At 34.6% G+C, this 11,935-nt stretch overlaps 2 protein-coding genes across 3 annotated transcripts; one reads left to right on the top strand and one right to left on the bottom strand.

The window, feature by feature from the left end:
- Positions 1 to 3,843: 3,843 nt before the first annotated feature.
- LOC114579946 lies at positions 3,844 to 5,824 on the bottom strand. Of its 2 annotated transcripts, none has more exons than XM_028696120.1 (3): positions 5,187 to 5,824; positions 4,831 to 4,922; positions 3,844 to 4,585 (listed from the first exon to the last, which is right to left on the bottom strand). In XM_028696120.1, exons 1-3 carry the CDS (start codon positions 5,332 to 5,334, stop codon positions 4,301 to 4,303), a joined length of 525 nt encoding a protein of 174 aa, XP_028551953.1. In that variant the 5' UTR covers positions 5,335 to 5,824; the 3' UTR covers positions 3,844 to 4,300. The 2 variants fall into 2 exon arrangements, with proteins under 2 accessions (XP_028551953.1, XP_028551954.1); XM_028696121.1 differs by having other exon boundaries at positions 3,844 to 4,579.
- Positions 5,825 to 7,634: 1,810 nt separating this feature from the next.
- Positions 7,635 to 11,566, top strand: LOC110093064. Its single transcript, XM_020817832.2, has one exon. It carries the CDS (start codon positions 8,790 to 8,792, stop codon positions 9,648 to 9,650), a length of 861 nt encoding a protein of 286 aa, XP_020673491.1. The 5' UTR covers positions 7,635 to 8,789; the 3' UTR covers positions 9,651 to 11,566.
- Positions 11,567 to 11,935: the final 369 nt, after the last annotated feature.

The following is an 11,935-nucleotide window of genomic DNA, read 5'->3' as shown; positions in this document are numbered from 1 at the left end:
TAGGTTCTTTTATGGTGAGCATTTTCTTCATCTTTTACTTATGTTTTTTTATGGTTTGGTTTGTTTGTTCTGGGGTTATTTATCTTTAGTGTGGTTATCTATTTGAGCTTTCATTACACTTGGATGATGGTACTGTTGGGTCCATTTTTCCTCTCATCAGGTATTCTTCATTTTATGTGTATGATTATTTTTTTTTTAATTAAAACCCACGGCGGGGCCTACGCGTTCATATGAAAAAAGCGGTTACAAAGTCCTTCAAAGGAACCTCCAGCCCTCTACTTCTCCAAAGAGCTACAAGATTAAAAGAAATAAAACCTAAGAACCGGTGGTTCCTTGTACTAAGATTACAAAAATAACAAAAGAAAAAGCTCGGGCTGTAAGTAGACAGCACCCAAAAAAGGAAGATCCATAAATCAGCATTCAGCACAATCTTCCTGCAAAAAAGTAGAACACTACAGAAAAAGAAGACAGCTAGAAATAAAGAGTACCTTGCAATTCTTTAAAATTCCCACTTGATCAACAAGTATAGGCCTGTAAAAAACTCTCAGCATAAGCAAGTAAGAAAGATCGCAAGTATCACAGAATAAAGACCCGTAAGTCTGCCTGAATAGAGTACCGTTATAAGAAAGTAACAGGCTATGCTGGAGGGCCAAACAATTAACCGAGAAAATCAACTTAAAAGGTCTAGAAAAGGTAGAGACATTACCCTCCAGTAGAAAAATAACATCATAAAGCATATAATCGGTATTCTCCCTCCAACTATTGCAGATGTAACCATTCATCCAAATGGAAATCCCACAATTCTTAGAGTGACACCGGAACTCCATCAAACTCAGAAGAATAATAATGTTCCCAGGATACGGGCCAAAGAAATAATTGTGAAACTTCCAAACCACCTCCATAATACAGATAAATAAAATATGAAATTGCTTCTTCCCACCCAGCAAGAGAGAACAAAAAAGAAAAGTCTGCATGCTAGCCACACCAGCAACCAGGCTCCAGAAAAGGAGAACCGAGTGATCAAGGTACCCTCTAACCCAAAAATCAATCCAGCAAAGCACAGAATTAAAATAACAAAGAACCACCAACAGCCAAAACTTGCAGCCCATACAACAGAGGGAAACAAAATGTAAACAAGAAAAACAAAGCAGCCTAAGGACGTCACTGCAAACCACCACCAACCACATCCAGGTAAACAGATTAGTCTGCACCATAAGCTAAAACTTACAGCCCATACAACAGATGGGAACAAAATGCAAATAAGAAGAAAAACCAACCTCAGGACGTCAGTGCAAAACAACACCAACAGGTTACCAAAAGAATTATTGCAGCCAACCTTAGAGGGTAAACATAAATAGAAAGTGACTGGAATGCAGCAAAAAAAAAAAACAAAATGAGACCCCCCATACTGAAACACAACACGGGAAACATAACAAGCAACAGAAGAAAACAGCATGGATAAAACCAAGACAGCTAGATTAATACACACGAAAATAAGGTAGGTTTAAACGATCTAATCTAGCCATACCAAGAGCACCAATAGGAAGGTTATACTCATCGTACTCCTCAAAGTTAAGAAGATTACATTCCCTTTTGGCAAGGAAATCAGTCACCGCATTGCCTTCCCTTAAAATATGCGTAATATTAAAGGAGGAAAGGGACAATAAATGCTTGATATCCCTAATTTTATAGAAATTGTCAGCATTAGCAGAGTGTTGACCTTTGATATAGTGAATAATAAGCATAGCATCCACCTCCACCCAAATATTAGCCATACCTATGGAAATACAGAGCTTAATACTGTAAAGCAAACTTTCCAGCTCAGCCTGAATAGCATTAATAGCATTGGAAGGACCCGCAAAAGCCTTGATGATATAACCTTTATTATTCCTAATAATGCCACCACACCCAGCACCAGAAGGACTAAAAGAGCCATCGGTATTAAGTTTAAAGCACCCCTCCAAAGGTTTTTCCCAATAAATGATTCTATTGTTAGGCACAGTAATAGGAGAAAGAAAACTCAAACCAAACTCATTAATCAAATGATGGTACCCCTTGAAAGAGTCTTTATTGAGGAGCTTAGCCACAAAAAATTGAATAATTTTTTGCTTAATTTTAGAAATGATAGAATTCACATTCATTCTAACATTAACATGTTTAGAGGCATTTCTACTATCCCATATATACCAACAAATCAAAACAGGAATAATATTACGAATGTGACCTTTAATATTAATGAACCAACCGGCAAGAACATCATTCATAGAGGTGCAACTAAAGGTATGAAAAGCTTTAAAGAGATTATCAAAGTAAACTTTCATCGCAATGGGTCCTTGAAAGAAAACATGAAGTAAGCTTTCACTGTGATAGCAGCATTGACATTTAGACACAATAAAGAAACCTTTCTTAATAAGTAAAGTGTCCACAGGCAGATGGTTGTGCAAAATTCTCCACACCAAAAAAGAGTAAGTAGTAGGAATGATATTATGCCAAAAAACAACATTAATGAAGTTAGTAGGCATAGGATACTTGATAAAATTCCAAACATGTTTGGAATTAAAATGGCCATCATTAGAACAGGTAGACATAATGCAATCTTCCACATTGGAATGAATAGTAATACCCATAATTAATTTGATAATGAAATTAGGTAATAAATTATGAAGTAAATTCATATTCCAATTATCATCAATAAAAAATTCCTTAACTTTGCAAAACGAAGTAGAGCGGGTATTTAAAAGATTATTGATAGAAAAATTACCCAACCACTTATCTTGCCAAAAGTAAATATTGCCACAACCTAAACCCCATTGGATAAGATCCTCAGCTTCCCACTCAATATTGCATAATCTTTTCCAGTTAGGAGAATCACCCAACTTGAAGGCACAATTTAACGGATGTTTCGCCCCACAGTATTTAGAAAACATAAATTTAGCCCACATACTCTTCTTAGCCCTAAAATTGAACCAAAGTTTAAAATTAAAAGTATGAGCCATCTCTTGAACAATTTTAAAGCCAAGTTTGCCCTCATCCAAAGCCCCAGAGCAATTCTTCCAAGACCCCCATAAGATAGCCTTATAATCGGCCTTGGAACCCCAAAGAAATTTGTTGAAGAGAACCTCCAACCTCTTAGAAACATTAATAGTCGGAACCACGGTGTGAAGCAAATAAATAGGGATGGAACAGAGAACATGTTTAATCAACACAAGTCTACCACCATAAGATAAATAATTAAAAGCCCAAGAGTTTAGTTTCTTTTGGATAGTGTTGAAAATATCATCGAATAAAAATGATCGTTTACGACCTTTGAATAAAGGGGTGCCTAAGTATTTCATCGGTAAAGACTTTATCATTAAACCTGTTTTCCTTTCAATATTGCGAATATGAGAAATAGGAATCGATTTAGCAGTAAAAAATGAGCTTTTGGCTTTATTAAAGGTTAACCCACTAGTCTTCTGGAAATTATCAAGAAAACTAAAGAGGTTTCGAATATTACGAATAGAGTCATTCACAAAAATAATGAAATCATCAGCAAAACTTAGGTGAGTAAGAGACAAAACACCGCAAGACCGAAAATACAAACTAGGATTCATTCTAAAGAACTGGTTCAGGCCACGAGATAAAAATTCCATAGCTATAATGAAAAGAGCAGGAGATAGGGGATCACCCTGTCTAAGGACATGAGAAGAACGAAAAAAACCATGAGGTTTATCATTAATAATAACGGAAAAATAACATAATTCAATGCTATGTTTGATTAATTTGATAAATTGAGAATTAAAACCAAAGGAACGTAAAATAGCATAAAGGAACTCCCAGTTCAAGTTATCATAGGCTTTGGTTATGTCCATTTTGAAAATAGTATTCCCACCAACCACCCTTTTATCCAAGTCATGAATTAATTCCTGCGCAAGAAGAATGTTGTCAAATATCGATCTACCTTTAACAAAACCTGACAGTTCCAACGAAATAATCTTAGGAAGAATAGAAGCAAGTCTTCCCATTAAAATTTTGGAAATCAATTTTTTAAATAAATTAAAGAACATAAGCTAATAGGCCTATAATCATTCCAAGAGTAAACATTTTGAGCCTTAGGAATGAGAGCAATAGAAGTGGAAGTAAAAAACTTAGGATAAGTAGAGCCACTAAAAAAATCAGAAACAGCATTAACGAGATCCTCCTTAATAATGTCCCAGGTTTTTTTAAAAAAACTTATTAGTGAAACCATCAGGACCGGCCACCGAATCAACATTCATACTATTTAAATTCTCCCTAATCTCAACCATAGAAGGTGTTTTAGTCAGTAAAATATTGTCCAAAAAAAAGGCGGAATAAAGGAGAAATCAGTGTCCAACATAGGAGTGAAATTAGATTTAAAAAGTTTAGAAAAGAAATCAGTCCCAGAAAAGGCAATGGCATCAGGATTTTCAATAATATCCCCCTCAGAATGACTGATTTTATGAATTTGACGACTAATTTTGTTGTGATTGGCAATGTTGTGGAAAAATTTTGTGTTACGATCACCTTCCACAAGAAATTTAGAAGAAGCCTTCTGCCTCCAATAAACTTCTTCTTTTTCCTGCAGCTTATATAAAGAAATTTTAGCATCATTAAGGAGAGATAAATTAAAGGGGGGGGGGGGGGGGGGGAGGTAACACCATTATAGATACTCTGTCTTGGGGGGGGAGTCATTCATATATATCTCATCAGCTTTTTTCACCTCATCCTCCACCTCCAAAATATTAGTGAAAATGTTCTTAAAAACATATTTATTCCACCAAACAAGAAGTTGCTTGATCCTCTTAAGCTTAAACCAAAATCTAACCATACCAGAAACGTTATCCGAAGGAGCCAAGGGAGCCTCCCAATTATCCTTAACAATCTGTAAAAAGGAAGCATCGAGGAGCCACATGTTTTGAAATCTAAAAGGAGAGAAGGTATTAGTAATAATGTTAGAAAAACTTAACAGCAATGGAGAGTGATCGGAAAGGGAACGGGTAAGGTGAGTAACATTAGTAGTAGAGAAATAGTCAATCCACAAATTATTAAAGAGAATGCGGTTAAGTCTTTGCCACATAACACCTTTATTACAAGTGAAAAATTGTCAGAAACACCAATATCATGCAGATTGCAATTGCAAATCATGTCATTAAAATCCTCCATATTGTTAAAGTTAGGAGGCTTACCCCCAACCCTTTCATTAGGAGAAGAAATGCAATTAAAATCTCCCCCAACCAGCCAAGGTCCACTAACTGTGGAAGCAAAATCAGAAAGCTGATTCCAAAGGATTCTTCTACCATTCCTAGAGCAAGAAGCCATAAATAAAGGAGGCATAGCAAGTAGTATGATTAAAAGGAAAACTAATATGAACAGCTTGATTTAAATCATCCATGATATTTAAAGAAGCAGAAGAATGCCAAAAAAGCCAAATTTTATTGGAGCAATTACCTAAAGAGTTGTCAAATCCCAAAAACTTCCTGATAGCATCAATTTTATTAGCAAATATGTGTATGATTATTTGTAGTTGTAATATATTAGATTTGTTTATGTTGTGCTTTTTTCTTTCTGTAGGATTCTCATGGCTACTCCAGTTCTTCATTTGTGGTTACCCGTTATTTCTTCTGGGCATAATGAATATCTTAACTTTTGGGCTGCTCCAATTTTTTGGGTTTGGCTTCTTGCCTACCTTATTTTTTCTTGTTTTTTTTCTATTATAATTAGTCAAGAATCTTTGACTCTTAGATTTTTTTTATTGTAACTCTTCGAGTGTAGTGAGTTATCGATCCTTTTAAAGACTTGTAATCCTTTTTTTTTTTTAATTAACACGTAGGCCCACCTTTAGGTTTTCTCAAAAAAAAATAAAACTTCAAATAAAACAAATGAAAAATTTTACCTCAAATTTTAAATAAATATGAAAAACTTAAATAATTTATAAAAAAAATATTTAAATATATAAAGATAAAACTTTCATTTTATAAAAAACTACTTATAAATATTTTTAAATTTAGAATGTGTAATTTCATCATTATCTATAGTTTCACATACAACAACAATATTAAGCATTTATCTCACCACATGGGATCCCTATATGAATCAAATTTTCTCTATTGTGTCATATTAATAATCAAATTCTCATTTAAATCAAATAAAATAAGCTCATTTCTAATACATAATTTCATAAAGATAAGAATATTTTATCAAAAATAAATCAACAGAAATTCCATTTCTATAAAAATAAATATCTAAGGAAAGTAGCTTCCCTCATAATGAGCTCTAACAAGCATGATCGGAAAGCTCTACAAATAATCAAATAGAATATAAGATAGTGGGTGAGAGCGTCTAAGCACGCGAATTTTGATGCCAATGGACAACGTTGGCGTCTAACGCAAGCGAGCACTCCATCATCTTCCTCCATCATTCCTTCCTCTAGCACACGCCATTAGCCCTAAAAAATCTCAGAAAAGCTAAAAGAACAGACAGACTCATTAGGGCGACCACTCTGTGTCCCCATTTTTTATTTCTGTTCACTAATTTATCTTTGCAGAAGCTTAACACGTGAATCCCCTCTCTTGCTCATCATTCTACCCTTCTGTCTTTGGGCAACCTTTTCTATTCTTTCTCAACTTCTTTTACAAGCATAAGGGTAATTATGTGATAAATCCACTATTATTTCAAATTTGATGTATAACGGCTATTAAAGGGCGGTTTGGGGTCTTATTTATTTTTTTATTTATTTATTTTGTTAAAGTATACATATATTTGATATCTTAAACAAGTGTTTCTATTTTTATTACACGTTATGAATGACGGTGAGAGCGTGTTTTAGATATCTCAAGTCTATTGCTCAAAGATATTGTAAAATAGATGAGGATATTATTAGTAGAATTCGAGTTGGATCTGATCAGAATGCATCGTGTTTGTTGTGTGATAGAAAAGTATTCCTCAAACTTAAAAAGAAAATTTTATAAGATGTTGGTGAGACCTGCAATGATTTATGGTGCAAAATATTGGTTATAAAGGAGAAGCATAAAATTAAGTGTTATAAAGGTGAGGATGCTCACGTGTATGAGTATGATTTTACACTTAAAGATAGAATGAGAAATGAGTATATACGTGAAAATATTAGATAGCTTCACTGGCAGATAAAATTAGAGTCTCTTTAGATAGCTTGGTCACACAAAATGTTGTTCCTCTGATGGCTCTGTTAAGAGATGTATTAGATCCAACATATGTTTAAAAAAGTAGAGGTAGATCAAAAATTACTTTGTTAGAAAATATTTAAAATGAACTTTTTTATTAGATTTAAATGATAATTCGGCTTTAATATGATACAATGAAGAAAAAGATTCAAGTAGCCCACACTACATAATGGGATAAAGGCTTGTTGTTGTTGTTGTATTGTAAGAAATGATGAGGGCTAGTGGCATTTATTGCTGGTGGCAGTGGTAACTGATGGCCAGTGATAGTGTCCAAGGTGATTTTAATTTAAAAAATAAAAATATCTAAATATTATTTTTGAGTATTTTTAAAATCATTTTACTTTTGCTTTCAAAAACTAAAGATGAATGATGTTAAATAAAATATTTTAAATATATATTTTTTTTTAAAATAAAAATAAAAAGTGATATGAAATAACCCCTAAATATCTTGGTAGGTCAGATTAAGACATCATTATTCTCAGCAACCTCCATCCAAGGACTGATCAAGACTAGTCCATGCCCTGAAGACTACTCACCTTACTAGAGCTTGTTCACCTGTACCATATATCCATGGTTAAGGTCATCCGCCTACCTCTAACATTCTCAATTTAGATATAGAAATCACACACCTTAAAAGATCAAGGCTATAACTTCCTTAATTGAGGTAGTCCTCAATTCATAACAATTTCTATCCAAGGGTCTAGCCCTTCACAACCAAAAGCTTGAATGATACATCTAGGGACTCACCCTTGCATATGAAGGACTCGCCTTCACAGATTTGCTCTATCAGGATTGTGAAGATTTGCTCAAGACACTTAACCTAGAAGAATCACCCAAGGCATTCGCTCGAGAGGAGGTGGCAACTTTAATGACAGGAATTCATGTGTATGACATTCAGCTGGTTCATGTGTTAGTGTTAATTTGTAACAATAATTTCAATGCTTTTTTAATATATTTTTAGATGTAGTTTTCCATGTAGCCTTCTAAACCCTATAAAAAGTATGAATAGGCATATTTTAGATGTTCTGGTGTTGTTATCTCACTTAGGATATGATGGGAGTAATTGAATTAGCATTCGGAAGCTTATCAACTAACTCTCCATAATTGAGTTTTTTTAACTAACTCATCGGACACCATTTAGTAGGGTCAATTATCATCAATAAACAAATTTTGATCTAACATTCTCAAAGTTTTATTGAGCATTGATTGGTGCTAGTGACTAAAAGGCTTGAATGCCATGAAGAGTAACATAATCTCAGGTCATCAATGAACATGGAGAACCCAACCTACATCACTCATCATAGAGCCTTTCACTTACTCTCCAAACTTCTAGATTTATTCAAATATATGGCATTTGAAACCAAATGGCCACTTTAATTTATTCAAGATCCAACTTTATTTTTGTTATTTTCCTTCGATTATAGATTTAGATTACTACATTCCGCTTGAGTTCAATAACCATTATGATCCTCAACCTCTCCTAATCATCACATCCAACACTATCTTCTTTCCACACTGGCCCATTGATGACCAAACTCCATCAACAAGAAAAAACAGGACTTCCATGCGTTCACACAAGCTTCCAACTCCATGGAACTCATCCCCCTCCCCCTCCTCCTCTTCCTCATCTCTCTCACCGCATCATCTCCCACCCCAGACCGTCGCCGCCTAATCGATAACATAATCCACTCCGCCGCTCTCCATTCATACCCCAAACGACACAAAACCGCCGTCCCCTACACCGTCTCCCTGCCACTCGCCCTCTCCGCGGCTACCGCCCACGCAATGCGCTTCCGCGCAGGCCGCCTCCGCCGCCAAGGAGCCGACTTTAAAGAATTTCACCTTTCCCCGGGCATCGTCGCCCATCCCCACACCAAGCGTCTCCTCATCGTTCATCAAAACCTCGGCAATCTCTCCGGTTCCCTCTACTCCCTCCCGGGCTACCAGCTCATCTCCCCTGTTCTCGGCCTTCTCATCTACGACGCCGTTGGATCGAACTCGACCGAACTCGATGTGAAGGTCTCCAAAGCGCCCATTGAAGTAGACTTCTCGAGGATCGCCGGAGTGCCGGAGATAAAGGAAGAGCTTTTATGCGCGGTATTTGGGTTGGGTAGGCAGGTCGAGGTTTTGGGCAGAGGGAGAGTGTGCTTGGTGAAGGGGCAGGGGCATTTTGGGCTGGTGGTGGAGAGAGGAATGGAGAAGGTCGTGAAAAGGTGGAAGTTGGTGGTGGCAGCGGCGACGGCGGGGGCGATGGGGGCGGTGTTGATTGGGCTGTTGGTGGTCGCGGTGGTGAAGGGTAAGAAGAAGGAGCGAAGAATGGCGGAGATGGAGAGGCTGGCGTATGAGAATGAGGCGCTGAGGGTTTCGATGGTGGGGCATTTGAGGGCGTATACGGCAGCGGCGGTGAGGACCGCGCCGGCGATGGAGCGTGAGGATGACTTGCCGATGTGAGAGAGAGGGGTTTGGTTTGCACTGCCTTGCTTGAAGAATAGGATATAAATTACTATTATTTTTGGATTCATTAAGGATTTTATTTTATTTTAAGTAAATGTGAGAGACTTGCATTGAGCTTCTATTCTTCAATAAAATGATGAATTTTGTTTCTATTGTGGAGAACTAAAATATGAGAGTGAGATGCATGGAAGATTAATAGGGTAATGTGATAGAAAGGAAAGTTTCAAATAATGAGAGTTATATGATCTAAAATATGATTTAGGGTTCCTCTCAAAGTTTTTTTATCTAAGGATTCTAAGAAGAGGAAGATGATATGGATTGTATTTTCCATTTGATCAAACATGAAGTTCATCTTCAATGAAGAGTAACTTCCCACTTTTGTCATCTTGCTTGAATCTTTGCTCATCAAATTTTACATATGAGTTATGCTTCTAAAAACTCATAGATGAGAGATGTTAGACTTTCTTCCATTCATAATTGTTCTGATGTATTTCTGAACATATTTCATATCAATGAGTTATTTGATTGATATATTACATATGTCATAGCTCAGACCAAAATTTGCTCTTTTTTTTTTTTTTTTGCTATTGAGCATACTTCATGTCTTGCTTGAGTGTATGATTTTTTTTTTAACTCTTATCGCCAATTAGATTTCATGATTTGACTCAAAGAATGCTTTCTTTCTCCACAATGGCCTTGAAATTCTTGAATGTTACAAAATTTTTTATTTATAATTAGAAAAATATGCCCATATTTTTCATGGAAAATTGTTTATGAGGAGAATGGCGTTTTTTTTTTTTTAGAATAGAAATATATCTCATATTTTTATATTAAGATGATAGAGGATAAATATAAATATATAAGGTGCATGCAAAGCCAATTATAAATAGAAGGTGGGCAATAAGCTTAATATAAATATTTTATTTATGTGAAGGTGTATAAATTTATCATAGTAATTGGTATCTAATTACTTTAAGTTAGAAGCTATAGAGTATATTACTATGGCCAAAACCCTTTTAATTAGAAATAAAGGTAGTTAATTCTATTAAATGAATTGGGTTTAATTAGTCCACACAAATATGTATATGTAAGCTTAAGTGGCTTCTAAGCTCTTGAAATTAGCTCTTTTGGAAAATACTTTTTGAATTGATTCCAAAATCAACATCCTTCAAAAAGTAAATCTAAGTGATTGATGAAAGATAAATCTTCTACTATCCTCCTTTTTGATAACAACTATATTTCTCTAAAATTGAGAAGCTTTAAATGGAGATATCAAAGTAAAGAAGCATCATATACCATGTCTAAAGGCATTCTACAAGATAATTTGAATATTAAATGAAAACATTCTATTACTTGATATTTTCAACTTGTTAGTTTAATTTGTTATCATCTCTAGTAAAATAAATTTTAATTTATAATTTAAATAATATACCCCTTCTTAATTTAAGAGCCAACAAATGCTCAAAATATTACTTTCTATAGTATGCACTTCATAAACATTTTAAAGTAAATTAATGACTTTAATGTTTTGTATGAATATGGATGATATATGTTATTTTTACCAGTATTTTGAAATCAACTCCATAAGAGACATTAATACTTACAAACTTGTTGAGCTTTGGAATATGCTTCTTTATCGATGTATAAGTTGTTTGCACCAATCTCAATGTACCATATAATTCCTTAACCTTCATTATTATTATTGTAAGCTAATGCATATTTCTTTTTTCATTTTCTTTTTCTAATATATAATTGACTTTTTCATGGACTTTTCTTATTAGGTTCTCTACATTATTTAAAATGTCTTAAAAGCTTGTTACAGTTAAAAATTTTAATTTGAGATTTAAACTTGTCTTGAATTTAAAATCTTCTACCACAACTTCATTTGGATCTTTCTCCTTTCCCATTGTTGTTATTATTTTTATTGAAGTGGAGGACTTATTAGTAGAACTCTAATCTCGTTTAAGACAACAACTACATCCATGCCCATGGTTTCTTCTACATTTGCTTCAACTATTATCGAATCTTTCATCTTTAAAAAATAAATAAATAAAACTCATAGAGGGGTTTATACATTGAATAAGAAAAAGATTACAAATCCTTATAGGATCAAATGCTCTCTACAGCCAAAAAGGAAATACATCTAAAACCAAAAGAAATCCTAATGAGCCAATGATCCTATATATATCTAACTACAATAAGCAAAAGGAAAAACCATGGAGATAAGAAGCCAACCCTCAAAAAATGCCTAAGAAAGATCTTCAATGAAGCCCACAAGGAAA

This window comes from Dendrobium catenatum, unplaced genomic scaffold (genome assembly GCF_001605985.2).
Source record: "Dendrobium catenatum unplaced genomic scaffold, ASM160598v2 fragScaff_scaffold_716, whole genome shotgun sequence".
Classification (NCBI taxonomy): Eukaryota; Viridiplantae; Streptophyta; class Magnoliopsida; order Asparagales; family Orchidaceae; genus Dendrobium; species Dendrobium catenatum.
The sequence above is the reverse complement of the archived record's forward strand: the minus strand, read 5'-3'. Positions and strand labels throughout refer to the sequence as shown.